The 19,232-nt window shown below is 42.5% G+C and overlaps 1 protein-coding gene across 1 annotated transcript in view; it reads left to right on the top strand.

The window, feature by feature from the left end:
* Positions 1 to 19,232, top strand: part of GUCY2F (guanylate cyclase 2F, retinal) — a 124,873-nt gene that overhangs the window by 66,691 nt on the left and 38,950 nt on the right. Inside the window, exons 8-11 of the mRNA XM_003414807.4 lie at positions 5,485 to 5,661; positions 8,049 to 8,205; positions 14,903 to 15,052; positions 18,611 to 18,759. Coding sequence (XP_003414855.1) covers positions 5,485 to 5,661; positions 8,049 to 8,205; positions 14,903 to 15,052; positions 18,611 to 18,759 — 633 coding nt within the window. The remainder of the gene's footprint in view (positions 1 to 5,484; positions 5,662 to 8,048; positions 8,206 to 14,902; positions 15,053 to 18,610; positions 18,760 to 19,232) is intronic.

Here is a 19,232-nt window from a genome sequence, read left to right as displayed (position 1 = left end):
ATGCAAATAAAAACCACAATCTCACCCCAGCATTAATGGCAGGAATCAATAAAACAGAAAGTAACAAATGTTGGAGTGGCTGCGGGGAGATAGGAATTCTTGTACACTGCTGGTGGGAATGCAAAGTGATACAACCTTTTTGGAAAATGATATAGCGCTTCCTTAGAAAGTTAGAAATAGAAATACCATATGATCCAGCAATTCCACTCCTAGGAATATATCCTAGAGAAATAAGAGTCGTCACACAAACGGATATATGTACACCCATGTTCATTGCAGCATTGTTGACAATAGCAAAAAGATGGAAACAACCTAGATGCCCATCAACAGAGGAATGTATAAACAAACTGTGGTACATACACACAATGGACTATTACGCGAAGATAAAGGACAACAATGAATCCATGAAGCATCTCATAACGTGGATGAATCTGGAGGGCATTATGCTGAGTGAAATAAGTCAATCACAAAAGGACAAATATTGTATGAGACCACTACTGTAAAAACTCATGAAAAGGTTTACATACAAAAAGAAGCAATCTTTGATGGTTACGAGGGAGGGCATGGGAGGAGATGGAAAAACACTTAATAGACAATAGATAAGTGGTAACTTTGGTGAACATTAAGACAGTACACAATACTGGGGAAGCCAGCATGACATGTACAAGGCAAGGTCATGGCAGCTCCATAGATACATCCAAACTCCATGAGGGACCGAATTGCTGGGCTGAGGGCTGTGGGGACCATGGTCTCAGGGAACATCTAGCTTAATTGGCATAACAGAGTTTATAAAGAAAATGTTCTACATTCTACTTTGGTGAGTAGCGTCTAGGGTCTTAAAAACCTGTTAGTGGCCATCTAAAATACTCAACTGGCCTCACCCCTTTGGCAGCAAGGGCGAATGAAGAAAACCAAAGACATAAGGAAAAGATTAGTCCAAAGGACTAATGAACCACAACTACCACAGCTTCCATCAGACTAAGTCTAGCACATCTAGATGGTACCTGGCTACCACCACTGACTGCTCTGACAGGGATCACAATAGAGGGTCCCAGACAGAGCTAGAGAAAAATGTAGAACAAAATTCTAAGTCAAAAAGAAAAGACCAGATTTGCTGGCCTGACAGAGACTGGAGAAACCCTGAGAGTATGGTCCCCAGACACTCTTTCAGCTCAGTGATGAAGTCACTCCTGAGGTTCACCCCTTCAGCCAAAGATTAGGCCCATGAAACAAAATAAGACTAAAAGGGCACAGCTCTGGGGCAAGGACTAGCAGGCAGGAGAGGACAGGAAAGCTGGTAATAGGGAGCCCAAGGTTGAGAAGGGAGTGTGTTGACATGTCATGCAGTTGTTAACCAATGTCGTAAAACAATGTGTGTACTGTTTAATGAGAAACTAGCTTGTTCTGTATACCTTCATCTCAAGTACAATAAAAGAAATTAAAAAAATGTTTTGTGTTTTTGGTGAAAGTTTACACAGTAATTTAGTTTCACATTTAACAATTTCAGTACATCCTGTTCAGTGACATTTGTTACATTTTCTACAGTGTGTCAACATTTTCCTTATTTCCATTAATCTAGCTTCCCTGGTCCCCTTACCTTCTCTTCTTTCCCCTAGGGTAAATGTTGATCATTTGGTCACATACAGATGATTCTTTTTTTCTAAAGAGCTCAGTACTCAGTAGTGATATATTTTATTTTATGAACGAATCTGTTATTTAGCTGAAAAGCGACCTCTGGGAGTGGTTTCAGATCCAAGTTTAAATAACTTAGGGCCACAGTCTTAGAGGTTCCTTTAGTCTCTACCAGTCCAATAAGTCTGGCCTTTTTTTTTTTTTTTTAAGAATTTGAGCTCTGTTCTACATTTTTCTCCCATTCTATCTGGGACAATCTATTGTGTCCTTGATCAGAACGGTTGGTAGTAGTAGCTAAAAAAAAAAAGGCACCATCTAATTCTTCTTGCCTCAGGATAGAGAGGAAGTGGTTCACGTAGGCTGTTAGTCCTATAGTTTCTTCTTTGAGTCTTTGGTTTCCTTCCTTCTCTTAGAGACCAATAATTGTATCTTAGATGGTTGCTTGCAAGCTTTTAAGACCCCAGATGCTACTCACCAAACTAGGATGTAGAACATAAACTTTATAAACTATGTTGTGCCAATTGATTGAGTTGTCCCATGAGACTATGGTCCTAAGCCTTCAAACCTAGTAAACCAGTCCCACAAGGTGTTTGGGTATATCTAGGAAGTCTCTGTAACTGTGCCTCATATGTGCTTTATTACATACATGAATATATATGCAGCACACACAAAGATGTATATACATATGCCTACAGATACACCTATACATGTACACGCATATACTCACATCTGTCTTCTTATACACATATGCATACATATCTACCTGTGTAATCACACATATTTTTTGGTTGTTATTGCTGTTGTTGCAAAATTGTAAATGTTATAGTATTTATTAAAAACATCCCTTATTCTTGTGTACTTCTTAGTATCATCATTTACCTTGGTCAAGTTGTGTAGACTTCACCCACATTTGGAATTGCCTTTCCCATCACCAAAAATAAGTGTCTACTATCTAGAAAGTGATCCCCCTCCCTCCCCCATCCCTGGTAACCACCAAAGAATGTTGCTTTCTGTATGTCTTAATTTTCTAGTGCTGCTATAACAGAAATACCACAAGTGGATAGTGTTAATAAAGAGAAATTTATTCTTTCACAGTCTAGGAGGCTAGAAGTCCAAATTCAGGGTGCCAGCTCCAGGGGAAGGCTTTCTCTCTCTGTCAGCTCTGGGGGAAGGTTCTTGTCATCAATCTTCCCCTGAACTAGGAGCTTCTCTGCACAGGGACCCCAGGTCCAAAGGATGCAGTTGCTCCTGGCTCTTCTTGCTTGGTGGTAATGAGGTCCCTCTGTCTCTCTGCTCACTTCTCTCTTTTATATCTCAAAAGAGATTGACTCAAGACATGACTTAAGATTGTAGATTGAGTCCTGCCTTATTAACATAACTGCCTCTAATCCTGCCTCATTAACATCATAGAGGTAGGATTTATAACACATAGGAAACTCACCACATACTTTTTTGTCCTCATCTTACCCGAACTTTCTGTTTATTTACCAAACTTTCCAAAATGCTGACATTTATCTCAATTTCCTGAAACTCTTCTGGTTGTATTCATGATCCCTTATAAATCCTTTTACAGGCAGTTCATTCTTTTCCCATCCTTTTAATGTTGATATTAACCTCTTCTCTTTTTATTCTATACACTTTCCCTAGTTAATCTCATCCACTCCCATGGTTTCATCTACCATTTACATGCTTAAAATTCCCAAGTCTATCTATCTAGATTAGGCCTCTCCCCTAGCGCCAAACTCTGAATATCCAACTGTCCTTGGAATAGTTCTGCCTTGATGTCCCATAGGCATCTCATTCTCAATATGTCCCAAACAGAATTTATCACTCTTCCCCACCACCAAATTTGCTTTCCCACGTCTTGGATTAGCTTCCCTGAAAGCTGAGTGTGAGATGGAGATCCTCGTTCCAATGATTTATTGAGAGAATGCTCTCAAGAGAAAAGAAGTGAAGGAAGCAGGGTGGGGCAGAAGGAAAAGCTAAGCATGATCTCATGGGGGAAGTGCCAGAGCACATGTTATACCACACAGTCCCAAATTGAGTCTAGAAATTTGAGCCTTTCTTTTTTTTATTGTTCCCAGTCAGTTGTTTGTTGGGGTCTGTGAGTGGGGCCTTTGGCTTGGGTTCTAGGGAAATTTTCCTGAGAATTGGGCAGCTGTGAGTAGTTATCAGCCAACATTCTTAAAAGCTGGATTATGCACGATAAAGTAGGTATGGGGGGGGCAGAGCACCAACACATCCACTACTACACCATTCCTGAATTTCTATATTGATGTATAGCACCACCATCTACCCAGAAATCCAAGTAGAAATCTGGGAGCAATCATGGAGTCCTTCCTTTCATTCATCCCTCACTTAATAGTACTATTAATATATAACACTTATCGAGTACCTATAATACAAATTTCAAATTCCATGGTATGGTTAACAAAGCCCCTCATGATATGGCTCTATCTCTCCAGCACAGTGTCTCACATTCTTGCCCTTGAACTCTTTGTTCTGGCCACCCCGAATCTGTTGCAGTCCGTCAACATAACATGCTGTCACTCTCAGCCCCTACTGCTATGTCACCTTCACCCTGTCAACTCCTAGTTGTCCTTCAAGACAGTCCAGACATTACCTCCTCTGGAAAGCCTTCACTGATCCCCTAGGCTTAATTATATATTTGATTTCTGGGCTTCCTTAGCATTCTATGCTCCTTTCCATCAGGACACATTTCACAGTGAAATACAATTGTCAGTTTACTTCTCTATCACCCCTCTTTGAATGAGAGCTCTTTCAGGACAGTGATTTCACCTTGTTTTTCTCTATATCTCTGGCACCCAGTGCAGTGCCTTTAACACAGTGAGCACACACTAAATCCTTGCTGCATTAGTGAGCAAATGAGTGGATACAAAGGGAAGGTGTGGCCAAAATTCTAGATGTTTCTTCTGAAACTAATTTTGCAGGCTCTGGCCTGATGCTTATACAGGGTATTTATTTCAATAGGTCCTGGGTAAACAAGTATTCACAGAAAGACAATCTAATTCACCTTTTACTGTACTAACGCTCTTTAGTCTTGCTAGGTCACTGAACTTCACTCCACAGAGCCCCCAAAAGAATCAGGACAAACACTCCAGCTCCAGCATTCATCTACAGTGTATCAAGAGAGATTCTTCTCTGAAATCTCCCTTTTTGCCTTTGTATAGTTTTCCATTGCTGCTATAACAAATTAGCACAAACTTCGTGGCTTAAAACAACACCCATATATTATAAACATCCATCTATTGTCTGTGGGGCAGAAATCCAGGTGGGCTCAGCTAGGTTCTCTGCTTCGAGTCTCATAAGGCTAAAATCAAGGTAGCAACCAAGCTAGGCTTTTATCTGTAGGCTCTGGGGGAGAATCCATTTCCAGGCTCATTCAGGTTGTTATGATTGGTTGTAGGAGTTGTAGGACTGAAGTCCCCATTTCCTTTCTGGCTCTCAGTAGAGAGGTGTTCCCAGCTTCTTGAGGCACCCACATTCCTTGGCTTGTGGCCTCATTCCTCCTTTTTCAAAGCCAGCAGTGGAGTGTCGAGTCCTTTTCAAACTGAGATTCCTTCTGACTTTCTCTTCTGCCCTCCTCGTCCACTTTTAAAAGCTCATGTGATTAGATTAGGCCTGACTGGATAATCTCCTTTTTCCTATGTAACATAACACAATCACAGGAGTAACACCAGGGGTAAGAGATCATGGGGGCCAACATTCTGTCTACCACAGCCACTAAACGTAGGAAGGGTAAAGAAAAGAGTATGAGTTCTAAATGATGGCCCCCGGTAAGACCCCCTCTACAGGACAGCTATGACTCTCCTCTTTCCCTCTCATTTCCAGATGAAGGACCTGCGTCATGAGAATATTAACCCTTTCTTGGGCTTCTTCTATGATTCGGGGATGTTTGCCATTGTGACAGAATTCTGTTCTCGAAGGAGCCTAGAAGACATATTGATGAATCAGGATGTGAAACTGGATTGGATGTTTAAATCATCACTCCTGCTGGATCTCATCAAGGTTAATGGGAAGACTGAGGAAATCTTGAATTTTCTCTATGGATCAGAACTTTAATATTTTGGGATATTTTATTTTTCTCAGATCAGTGTGATCATCTCATTCAGGCACTTTCCCTCTCAGTGTCTGTCCCCACTGCTCTCCTCACAGTCCCTTTGTCTATAGCTATTATAAGGTATTATACAGAAAGGGTTTTCTCCCCATCCCCATTTGAGGACGAGATTTGTCTTTATTTGCTGTTGTCATTGAACACTCTTCTGTTGAAAGCAAACCTTCCATTCATCCCACTTGTTTGCTTTCTGGATGTGGAAAATGTTCATTCCTAGATTCCTTGGCACTGCTTAGCACACCTTCTGTTTTTCATCTCCCCAAAATTAGTCTAGAACTAAGCGATGGGTCTTTGCATACAACAGATGTGGATAAGGAACTCAGCACTACCAGAAAGCTAGAAGACCATTGGTTCTATCAGTTAGCACCTCTACTCTCTGAGCCAAAGATTACTGGCAGCCAAAGGGGCTCACGGATGGGTCTATGGATGGGCTTCAGGGGAGCCCATGAACCCCTGGAATGATATGCAAATTATATATGTGCATATTTATGGGGATGATCTGGATAATTGATGACTGGTTGGGCTTCAGCGTATTTATCACAGTCTTTACCTTTATAGAGTGGTATAACCATTTTCAAGGGGGATTTGTAGATTTTATCTCATTGCAATTCTCTGTAAGAGAAGTGTGATTAGCCTTTTAGCCTTTTTTTTTTTACAGACGTATACTTTGTTACATAATGTCTGGCACACATAGTAGGTGCTCAATATATATTTATCAGCCAACTATTAAGTAGCAGAGCTGATAATAGAATCCAAATCTCCTGATTCCCATTCTGATACTCTTTCAACTTACCATGTAAGCAAAGCCCTGTAAGCTAAGAGAGAAGTCTCTAAATGACAGTCCTCTCAAGTCTTTGATGAAACCCAAGTATTAGACAACCTGGGGAAAATCTCACCCACTGTAGACTCTGCTTGGAGGTATTGGGGACTGCACACTTTCTGAGGGCACAAGCTGTAAAGCATACAAATCCAAAGGGGTGTCAATTTGCAAAATAGATCCAGATACTTAAAAGAGCTCTTGGCATAAACAGTTCTTCGATGACTGCACTAGAATATGGATATATTCATATGCAGGATGATTAAACCCATCTGATAGAGAGACCTGGTAGGTCACATCTGAATGTCATATGAAGGCAAGCAGCAGCGATCAGTAGTATTAGGCTTTCTTCTTCCTTTTTATTGTTGATTTTTTAATTATAAAAATAATATATGCATTAAATTAAAAATCAAAAGACATAAGTATATAAGGATAAATAGTAACATTTACTCTACCCTCTTCCTTCATATGCTACCCAGAAGTTAACTACTGCTAAAAACTTGGTGACTAGCCTCACAATTCTTTTCATGTGCATTTATATACATTATAGATGGCTTTGTTTCTTAATATACATGCTGTCACATAGTTCTGCAGCTTTCTATTTTCACTTATTTTATGTCTTAGAGATGTTTCTCTGTCAGTACATACAAAGCTATCTTATTATTTTTAACTGCTGCGGAATATTCCATAGTATGAATGTAATACAATTTAACCAGTCCCTTCTTGACAGATATTTAGGGTATTTCAAATTGTATACAATTATACAGCAGAGCTGCAATATGCTTTCATATCTTCTTGCACATGTGCAAGTATTTCTCTAGAAACAAAAAAATTAAAAAAAAATTTTTTTTTTGTTCCCTGGGTGGCAGTTTATGCATACTTTAAATTTTGATAGCTATTGCCAAGTTGGAGCCCTGGTGGCACAGTGGTTAAGAGCTCAGCTGCTAACCAAAAGGTCGGCAGTTTGAATCCCCCAGCTGCTCCTTGGAAACTCTATGGGGCAGTCCTACCCTGTCCTATAAGTCAAATTGAGTTGATGGCAACAGGATTTTTTTTTTTTTTTTTTTTTTACCAAATTGCCTTCCGAAAAGGCTGTACCAGTTTCTATCTCTGCCAATAATGGATGAAGAGTTGCGCTAGACCTTGGGGGATAATCAGAATCTCCAAATTCTTGGAAATTACATATATGGATCTATCCTGTGTCTGAAATGTCAATGTATTGCCCAATAACACATAGTTCTCTGTACACACAAGATATGATTCTTTATAAAAGCATCAAATTTTAGAGCTAGAAGGGGTCTAGAAACTGATTCTTGTCAAAGGTTTGTTTTGCCTTCATATTTGAGAAAAAGGCTGAATTCTGGATCGAAATTGCTCATGCCATTAATAATCTCAGAAAGTGGCTCTAAAAACACAAAATAGTTAAATAAGTTGCTAAATAAACCCTGTTTGTATCATCCGCAGGGCATGAAGTACTTACACCATAGAGAGTTTGCTCATGGGAGGCTAAAGTCTCGAAACTGTGTGGTAGATGGGCGTTTTGTACTAAAAGTGACAGATTATGGCTTTAATGACATCTTGGAAACGCTGAGACTCTCCCAAGAGGAACCTTCTGCGGAAGGTAAGCAATGAATTGTACCTTCCTGCTGCACACAGGTAACTCCAAAGTTCAAATGAGAATATGCACTGAATTAAGGCCTCAGGCTGATTTCAAGTCCCCATTTTTGTTGAAAATTCAGCCTCATTTTCAAGCCAAGGGAGTTGAATGAAGTCTGCATGCTGTATCCCAGCCTAGCCTTCCAAACACAGCCAGTGCAATAATGCTCAGTTCCTCAGTTCCTGCTGTGGCAGGATTAGGCTGCATTGTTTGGAGACCCCAACAGTCCCTGGAGGAACTTGCTGAGCACTAGGCACACAGTAGGTGCTCAATAAATTTTTGTCAGATTGAATGGAAGGTAATTTGGTAGCTCAACCCTCACCAACTACATTCTAGAATGGGATGTCACTAGAGCCTACTAGCACTGTCTCTGTCAGAAAGAAAGGAGCAAGAAGGGGTTCCCCGGCAAATAAATGCTTCATGGGTTGTGTGGGCTGGCTTCAGACAGAACTATGGCCTTTTAGTAAATAAGTGAGCATGCCTGTAACGTCCATTTTGTGTTTTTGTCTTCTGTCTAGTGCTTCAGTGGTGGCACTAAATAATGCCTGTAGGGGTCATAACAAATAAAAGGAATAGGTGAAATCTCAGCTGGAGGGTGGCTTAGAACCAGGAAGGAATGAACTGATGGGAGGGAGGGATGAAGAGTGAGAAGGATGGAGAGGGAGAGAGAATCAATAGAGTTAAATAAAAATAGAGTTAAATACTTATAGGAAACTTGGGCATTGAATGTTTTAACTAGTATTGCAAGGGTGAAGAAGAGCAACGGTGACAGAAAACATAGAGAAACAGAAAATCCCAAAAGGAAAACAGGGAGAGATGCAAAATTCCAGCATATATGCATATACTTAAAATAATCTTTGGTATTATTAGTTTCAAAACTGATGACTTTACTATGAAGGAGAAAATAAGAATGAAACACAGAGAGAGACACCTGCACAAGCAGAGAGAGGCAGTCCAGTTATAGGCAGCATCATCTTTGTGCTTTACAAATGTCTTAGTTAGCTAGTGCTGCTGTAACAGAAATACCATAAGTGGATGGCTTTAACAAGGAGAAATTTATTTTCTTACAGTCTAGTAGGCTAGAAGTCCAAATTCAGGGCATCAGCTCCAGGAGAAGGCTTTCTTTCTCTGTCAGATCTGAAGGAAGGTCCTTGTCATCTATCTTCCTCTGGACTAGGTGCTTCTCTGCACAGGAACCGTGGGTCCAAAGGACACGCTCTGCTCCCAGTGCTGCTTTCTTGGTGGTATGAGGTCCCCAACTCTGCTTGCTTCCCTTTCGTTTTATCTCTTGTAAGATAAATGTGGTGCAGGCCACACCCCAGGGAAACTCCTTTTACATTGGATCAGGGATGTGACCTTAGTAAGGGTGTTACAATTTTACCCTAATCATCTTTAACATAAAATTACAATTACAAAATGGGGGACAACTATACAATACTGAGAATCATGGCCTAACCAAGTTGATACACACATTTTTTGGGGACACAATTCAATCCATGACAACAAGACTTGTGGAATATTAAACTTTAGGGAGTCATCCAGTCCAACTGCCTCATTTTACAGATGAAGAAATTGAGACTTAAGATTTGACCAAATCATGCAGCTACTCAGCAGCAGTTCCACAACTTCAGTTCATGGCTTCTGAAGCCTATGCCTTAAACCCAACCAAATGAGAACTTGTAATAACCATTTCCTCTTTCTCTGCCCATCCATGCTTTGGAGGACTTGAAGCTCCTGGTAACCACAGTGACAAATGTGATATTGCCACCCTCTCTCTGTGGACCTGCTCTTGTTTCTGACTTAGTCATATGGTTATTATTTGGCTAATTCTGATTTGAAAGCTTGAAGTAGTTGCCTCATGTCAACTCTAGAGCATTGGGACGACAACTACAGAAATTGCAAGTACTTAGCTTCCTGTCAAAAATAGTAATCTATAAAAGACAGCACACAACGTCCAGCTTCCTAGTGTTCCATTTAATTCACAGGTTGGCGACTTTCAAAGTTAAGAAACTCTGGTTTTAAGAGTGAATAAAGAATAGCTGGGAGCCCTGGCGGTTAAAGGGTTTGACTACTAACTGAAAGGCTGGTGGTTTGAAACCATCAGCGGGTCCACGGGAGAAAGATGTGGCAGTCTTCTGTAAAGATTTATAGCCTTAGAAACGCTATGGGGTCACTATGAGTGCAAATCGACTTGACAGCAGTGGGTTTGGTTTTGAGGTTTGTTGTTGTTAGCGGCTGTTGAGTCGGCTACCAACTCATGGCAACCCCATGCACAACAGGATTGGATGGTTGTGATTCATAGGGTTTTCGTCAGCTGATTTTCAGAAGTACGGTAGATCGCCAGATCTTTCTTCCTACTTAGCATCACAGCAACACAGAAATCTCCACTGACAAATAGGTGACGGCTGTGCATGAGGTGCATTGGCTGGGAATCGAACCTGGGTTTCCCACACGAAAGGCGAGAATTCTACCAGTGAACCACCACTGCCTTCAAAGCAGGGGCAAATTAAAGAGTAAGCAAGGTACACATGGGCTTACATTAAGCAAGGCTTACTTGTGTTTACTTTTTAATCTGTAGTGAACAATTTCACATGGGTTTCACCACATTTGATCAAAGATGTGGTAAAACCTATGTGAAATTCTTCACTACAGATTAGTAAGTAAACAGAAGTAAGCCCTTGCTTATTCCCTCAAAGGATAGCTGCAGTGTATTTTCTGTGAACTGGCTCTGTGTCTTTCCCCCTCATCATTTCACTCTCCAAACTGCAGTGCAGTCTGGCTGCTCACTCCATTCTGCATACGCTAAACTGAAATTCTGAGCATGTTACAGCTGTGCCTAAATCCCTTGAATGGCTTCCCATTGCTCTTAGGATAGAGTTCACATTTCTTTACATGGTTTATGAGCCTTGCAAGGTTTGGGCCTTACTGACCTCTCATCCCTAACCACTCATCCTCTGTCTCTATGCTCCAGCCAAGCTGAACTCCTTCCAATTGTTCATTTACACCAGGTTTTCTCTTACTTCCAGACCTTCACAAATGCTATGCCGTCTGCTTGGAACCCTTTTTCCTTCCCACTGTATAATACACTCATCTGATTCTGGCTAAGTTCTACTCATTCCTCAGGGCTCAACTTAAGTATCTCTTCTTCAAGAAGTTTTTCATGATACCCTATGCTATGTTAGGTTCCCCTGTTTATGATTCTGTGGAGCCCTGAACTATCCCATAATACTTTGTTGGTGTTGTTAGCTGCTGAGATGACTCCAATTCATGGACACCTTATGTAAAACAAAATGAAACTGCATAATCCTATATCGCCCTCATAATCTCCAGCATGTTCGAGTCCATCATTGTAGCTATTGTGCCAATCCGTCTCACCGAGGGTCTCCCATGCCCTCGTTGGCCCTCTGCTTCACCAAACATGATATCCTTCTCCAGCGATTGATCCTTTCTGATGACATGTCCAAAGCAAGCGAGTTGGACAGTGTTCTACTGTGATCCATAAGGTTTTCACTGGTTAATTTTTGTAAGTAGACTACCAGACCTTTCTTCCTAGTCTGTCTTAGTCTGGAAGCTCCGCTGAAACTTGTCCACCATGGGTGACCCTGCCGGTATTTGAAATACTGGTGGCATAGCTTCCAGCATCACAGCAACATGCAAGCCACCACAGTTCAACAAACTGAAAGACAGATGGTGGACTTTGTTGGTATTACTTAATTATCTTTGTTCTGTCACTTCCCCTCGCCCAAATTATAAGCTCTGTGAAAGCAGAAAACAGGTCTGACTCCCTTAGCACCTTGCACAGTACCTGGAAGAATAAATATTTGTTGAATCAATGAGTGAATGAAATGAAATATAATAAAGAAACCCACCTCCCTACTTTAGATGGCAGGACTAATAGAATGTTCTAATTGGAGAATCCTTGGAGATCATCTGGTCCAACCTACATTTTACAGATGGAGAAAGTGAGGTCCAGAAAGATAAGCTAATAAGTGACCACTCTGAGATATTTGAACACAGGTCTCTTGTCTCCCAGCTCTGTGTGTGTGTGTGTTTTTTTTTTTAACCACACTACAGTGGCTCTCCGAAGTCAATTTTACCACCATAGCAAGGCTCAGAGTGAGTACAGGCCCCAGCAGACACAAAACAAGCCAAAGTAATTTTTCTCGTTTCGCTGAGAGTTCAAGTCTAATGGTAGCTAGTGGCTCTTACTTGGTTCTGGAGTGGTGATGGGGAAATGGGGCGGGTTGTAAGTGTATTCATTACTGTCCACTCTCAATTATATGAGTATAGCACAGATAAAGCCTCATTTTAGCCATTAACAGCATGCATGTAAGTGCTCTCTGAAAATACTGTTTGATAATGATTGTATTTAATCACCTAGCCTTTTACCAGAGAGTTTCACCCGTTTTTCCCTTCTTGTGCTTTTTAATGCTCAGGGGAGAGAGGATGCTGGGAAGAAGCAGCAGCATACTATTTTCTTTGCTCCCACACATCCACCTCTGCCATCCCCTCAAAATGATGATGCCTAAAATCTCCCCACCAGAAACGTATTCTTTGACTAAAGTATCATTCGGTCTTCTCAGTTTTATTGGCAGGTGTCAGTCCTCCTGGGCAGGGAGGCATGAGGGCAGAACCACTATAGTGAGGGTATCATAGGGTGACAGGGGTGGTCAGAGGGGTCTGGTGGGGGAACAAGGGCTGGAGGACATCAGGAGGACAAAGAGAGAAGGATGGGTACATGATTAGGGGTGAGGCTAGAATTCCCTGTCCCATCTTTTGGATCAGGATTAGCTCAAAACAAGAATTTCTAGGATGAGTTTCTCTTTCCTAGGTTTCACTAATAAGCCAAAATAATCTCTGACCATTAGCCCTCTTTCCTGCTTCAGAAGAACTTGTTCCCTGGGCTCCCTTCCCCATCCCCCAAATTTAAGAAGATGAAAAGTTCACCATCACGTTCCCCCTGACTCCCCCACCCTCAGCAGATGCTCTTCTCTAACCTCTCTGTCTGGATGTCAACCTGTTGTTTACTCCATCTCTCCCTTCTTCATCCAACACATCGAGCCTATCCCTAGCTCTGTCACTTTCTTCTGTGTTGTAGCGTTCTTTGGATGCGCCCATTCACCTGGTCCCCATCCTGCTGCTGTCCCACCCACACTCAGCCCCCTTTCACCTCACTGGCTTTTACTGCAAGAGCTTCCTAGCTGGTCTCCCTGACTCCAGCCTCCCTCCTGCAATCCGGCTTGTGCAGGTTGCCGGATTAATCTTCCTGAGCACTGCTTTCATCAAACCTCTTTCCAGTTCCAGCACCCCTACTGCCTTTTGTATTCAATCCAAATGCCTTCATTTGGCTCTGAGGGCCTCTCACCTTCTGCCCTCATTCTTCCAGCCACTCTCCCTCCCCCACTTCATCAACCCCACTTCTCCTTTTTCATTATTCCTTAACAGAGCCCCTCTCTTCAGCCAAGCTAATCTGCTTACCACCCACCCTCCCACCCACAATTTGCTCGTTTTTGTCTCTTGTTCTTCTGAACGTACTGTTCTTTCTCCCTGCAAAGCCTTTTCACCCTCAACTCCAAGAAGCTGCATCCTTGACCTTCTTAACAAGCTCCATTAAAATCGAACATTTCCAGGAAGCTTTCCTGGATTAACTTGATCAGTTCAGTAATTTTGATTTGAACCTAATGAAGTTGCTGGCATTCACCCATTTTAGATCTACGGAAAGGGCAATTTCATATGGTTCGAGCTTAAACATTCCCCCAACTTTGACTATTCGGTGTATATTGTTACCATGTATTTCTTTATCAATTGTTTAAGATGCCCTCTTGAAACATTTCTGCCTCTCCAACTGCCATAAACTCTGAAAACAGAGTCCATGGGGCCTAAAATGCAGCAGAGCATGCAGTGGGTGCTCAGTTTTGGTTTTTAAAGGGTTCATTTCCCTGTACTATGTAGAGGTCCTTATCACTAGCTCCCTTGTATTGCAGTTGGGGGTATATATGTCCATCTTTTTTTTTTTTTGCCACTGGTCTGTGAACTCTTCAAGGGCAAAAATGAGGTCTGATTCATCTCTGCCACCACCCCTGCACCCAGCACAGTGCCTGGAACACAGTAGACCCTCAATAAATATTTACAGAATGGAGTTGAAGGAGTTGCTGCACCTTTTTGCCCTGCAAAGAACAGAGGTGTCCTGGGGACCCTCTTATCCTTTTAGAAAAGACCCGGAGAAAGAAACTTGTGAATCCCCGAGCCCCGGCACAGTCAAATTACCAGACACATATAGATCTCAGCAAACAGCAGATCCATGGCAACCAGTCTGGCAGTGCACTCGCCTTTCCCTGGCAGCCTGCCAACTGTTACTTGCAGGCTCAAGAGAGCCAGAAAGCAAGCGCCAGATAGTTTCTCTACTTTGAGCCCCGCTGCCCTGCCCCACACCTCTGCTAGGTCTGCCTGCATGGTCCTGGTATGGGGCTAGTAGTATGCTTTCTCTGTGCATTAAATCCTTGAATTCATAGATTCAGACCCCTGGGGGGCACTAGCATGCCAGCCCGTCTAATAAAAATATAAAGCGGTCAATGAAACAGCACCCTTAGAGCCCTTGAGGACATTGCAGATGTTGTCAGTTAATCCTCTCTGTATTCATGACACAATGCTTTCTTTTCAGAGTTGCTGTGGACAGCCCCTGAACTGTTGAGAGCCCCAAGGGGCAGCAGGTTGGGTTCTTTTGCAGGAGACGTATATAGCTTTGCCATCATCATGCAAGAAGTGATGATCCGGGGCACCCCATTCTGCATGATGGATCTGCCTAGTGAAGGTAAGCAGGAGATGCAAAAAGGGCACCAGGGGCCCACCATGACTCAGATCATCACGCCAACCCGGGCAGCCATGATTTTCCAGAAGAGTGAACACAATTATGTGTTTGTGCTAACAGCTTGCTAGTCTCCAAGCAGTCCATGTTGTGGGCCGGTGGGACTTTGGAGCCAGACAGCTTTAGGCATCTGGGAGAAATTCCCCCACCCAAGAAGCTGGTTTTTATCCAAATTGTGACACAAGCCAAGGGACTATAGAACCTACGCCAATCCTTTTTTTTTTTAAGCAGCCTCCTCTCCCTCTTTGAGGCAATCCTTGCCAAACATTTCAGTACCCCTCATGAAGCTCCTGGATATCAAGGCCTCCCCACCCTTTTCCTGTGACAACCCACAGGCTTCCATCCTCATCTCCCATCAAAATGCTTGGCTATAAGGCAAGAGTCATCAATCATGATAGAAAGAGTAGGCGAAAGTTTGAGGGGAAACAGTGTTTTTGCAAATTCTCAAAGTATGTCCCCACAAATCTCTTACTGGTCACAAAGGGAACAATAGTAAGCTTATAAGGGGAAGGTCCTGGTAGATACCACCTTAACCAAGTGATCAAGGTTAACGTCACCAGTAGCAAGACACACCCACATTATGTACCCCCTATATGTTGAAGCCCTGGTGGCACAGCGGTTAAGAGCTCAGCTGCTAACCAAAATGTCGGCAGTTCAAATCCACCAGCCACTCCTTGGAAACCCTATTGGGCAGTTCTACTGTCCTATAGGGGCACTATGAGTTGGAATCCACTTGATGGCAACTTTTTTTTTTTAAAGAGGCACTGAGAAGGGTACACCACCACCTCCATGGCATTCTTGCAAAAATGCATAACCTCAAACAAATCATGAGAAAACATTGGACAAACTTCAATTGGTAGACATTCTACAAAATAACTAGCTCATCAAATATATCTCATATAAAACAACAAAAAAAAAAACCCCAAACCCACTGCCATTGAGTCGATGCTGACTCATAGTGACCCTAGAGGACAGAGTAGAACAGCCCCATAGAGTTTCCAAGGAGTGGCTGGCGGATTCAAACCGCTGACCTTTTGGTCGGCAGCCATAGCACTTAACCACTATGCCACCAAGGTTTCTGTATCTCATATATCATATATCAAATATATCAAAATATATGAGGAACCGTCATAGATTGGAAAAGACTGGGACACAATAATTAAAGGCAATACGGGATCCTGAATTGGTTTGTGGTACAGAAAAAGGACATTGGGGGGAAATTGAGGAAATTCTCCAGTGTTAATTTCCTGGCTTGGATAATTGTACTATGTACAATCAAATGTGTAAATGTACATTGCTAACATTAGGAGAAACTGAGTGAAGGCTATACAGAAAATCATTGTCCTGTTTTTGCAGCTTTTCTGGAAGTCTAAATTTATTTCAAAATAAAAAAGTTTTAAAATTGCAACAGTAACCCAAAAACCCATTTAACAATCTTTTACCCCACTCAGGGTCCCATTTTACTCCTCTACTCAAAGCCCTCCAACTCTCCCCCATCATGTGTTAAATGAAGCCCAAACTTCCCACATGACATACAAAGGCAAAATCTAGCCCCTAGCCACCTCTCTAGGTTTAAATTCTCACTTCCCACTCTGTCTAAGCCCCATGACTGGCAGTGCTCTGAAAGCACCACGCTTTCTCAAACATCTGTGCCTTGGCACGTGCTGTTCACAATGCCTGTAATACCCCCACCTCCTCTACACCTTGCCACATCCAACTCGTGTTACCTCTCCTAAAAAGCCTTCTCTGACCTCTTCAATGTGGGCCAGGTGTCCGTCCTCTGTGCTCACCTGTGTATATATCTCTGCTGGAGAACTTATCACATTGTCATTATTTACCTCCTCAAATGAACTGTGAGATCCTCAAGTGCATGAATCATGGTGATCTAATGAAGAGAGGTGACCCATTCAACTCGATGGTGTTCTGAGAAAGGGACAAGGACTCCCTCTGCCAGAGAGTGGATGGAACAGTTGCACACCAAGGTGTTGATTCTCATGGAACCTGTTGCAGCTGAGGGCCAGGTTCTGTGATGGAGAAACCATTACTGGCACAGGCAGGCTTAGGTTAAAGGAGCAGAAAGTGGGATGTCACAAGGAGCTATGACATCAGAGTCAGCAGCTGAAATTCTTTCCTGGAGGCAAGGAGGCACTGACTATGTCATAAAGCAGCACTGTTGGGGTGTTACAGCCAATGCAGGGGTGGGGGGCATCCTGGTGGGGCAAGCAAGGTTAGAGTTGGAGTGAAGGGAGGGGACGAGTGATGAGAGAAGGGCCTGAAGACATAGTCAGGGCCCCTGCTAAAGAGCTTGGATTGTATCCTGTGGGCAATGTGGAGTCATGGAAGAGTTTTGAGCAAGAAAGTGACATGGCTAGATTAGTGTTTTGGGAATGGTTTGGAGAAGGCTAGGCTGGAAGCAGGGAGATCACTTTGAGGCCCAAGTGTGAGGTACTGGGTACAGTGAAGGCTAGCTATTTTCTCCTGCTGCCAGGGTGTTTTCTCTCTTTGTAAAAAGGTCAGCCTGGCTGATCTAGGCCCCTGGTCACTCATGGCTGTTGGGTCTAAATAGGGAGCTTAGGACCTCCCAGTTGAGGTCGGAGACATTTGGAAACATACTAGATTGAGACTGCCTGGGTTCAAATTCTAACTCTGTCACTTACTAGCCACGTGACATCAAGCAAGTTACTTAATTTCTTGGTGCCTCAGTTTTTCCATCTGTAAAATGAACATAACAGTACCTACCTCCTCTGTTTGTAGTGAGAATGAAATGAAATAATGCATGCAAAATTTTCAGCCCATAGTTGGATCCTGATAAAACCCTGACTACTTACCTGAGCTCTTACCTTCCCTTTGCCTAGGGGCCACGCAGAGCCCAAAGCCTAGACTTGGTCTGGGTCTGGGCCTGCATGGAGGGCTAAGTGGGTCTACTGTAAGGTATTGGAAGGTTTAGATGATTTGGGGTTGGTGAAGGGAGCCAGGTCTTTAAAGGTTTAGCATTAGAATTTGACATCAGATATGCTACATCTAAAACCTAGCAGAATAATGCTGTGCCTAAATGATACCAACAATCTAATTGATTAATTTCTGACCCCCACCCCAAATTGACTGCTGAAGACTTTGCTCAGACACATTTTATATTCAGGCCACCTAATAGAAAGCATGAGTTCCTGGGTGGTGCAAATGGTTAACACACTCGGCTACTAACTGAAAGGTTAGAAGTTCAAGTCAACTCAGAAGCACCTTGGAAGAAAGGCCTGGTGATCTACTTCCAAAAAATCATTCATTGAAAACCCTATGGAGCACAGTTCTACTCTGACACACATGGGGTCACTTTGAATCTGAATCAGACCAACGGCAACTGGTTTACAGGTTAATGAGAAAGCAAGGATATGGCCTTTCTGTGCTTCTCCTGACCAACCCCTTTTGTTGCTAAAACTCAATTATTTTTGCCATATCTTGGTGCTTTCTCTATGATTTGCAAACCCTTCACTTCTTGCATCTGGACAGAAATCATAAACAGACTTAAGAAGCCTCCTCCTGTGTGCAGACCAGTGGTTCCTCCTGAATTCGCCCCTCCAGAATGTCTCCAGTTGATGAAGCATTGCTGGGCTGAGTCTGCAGAACAACGACCAACTTTTGATGAAATATTTAACCAGGTAATGATGCTGTAAATCTTTTCACAGCCCAGAAGCTATCCTAAAGTTAACCTACCCAAGGCTGACCCCTTGGGTTCTCATCATATTATGGAAGCAATCTGTTGCAAGGTAAAAACACACACTTACGAATCAAATTGAAGACAACTGGTAACTGGTTACACATGATTGATTTATTTCAAAGTCCCTGGGTGGTGCAAGCAGGAGAAAGATGTGGCAGTCTGCTTCTGTAAAGATTTCAGCCTTAGAAACCCTACAGGGCAGTTCTACTTTGCTTATAGGGTAGCTATGAGTCAAAATCGACTCAATGGCAGCGGGTTTGGGTTTTTTTGTTTGTTTGGGTGGTGCAAATGACTAAATTTTCAGCTACTAAATGAAAGGTTGACAGTTCAGATCCACCCGGAGGCGCATCAGAAGAAAAGCATGGTGATTTACTTCCAAAAAAATTAGCCATTGAAAAACCTCTGGAGCACAAT

Source organism: Loxodonta africana, chromosome X, assembly GCF_030014295.1.
Source record: "Loxodonta africana isolate mLoxAfr1 chromosome X, mLoxAfr1.hap2, whole genome shotgun sequence".
NCBI classification, from domain to species: Eukaryota; Metazoa; Chordata; class Mammalia; order Proboscidea; family Elephantidae; genus Loxodonta; species Loxodonta africana.
This window is presented reverse-complemented; position numbering and strand designations above follow the sequence as displayed.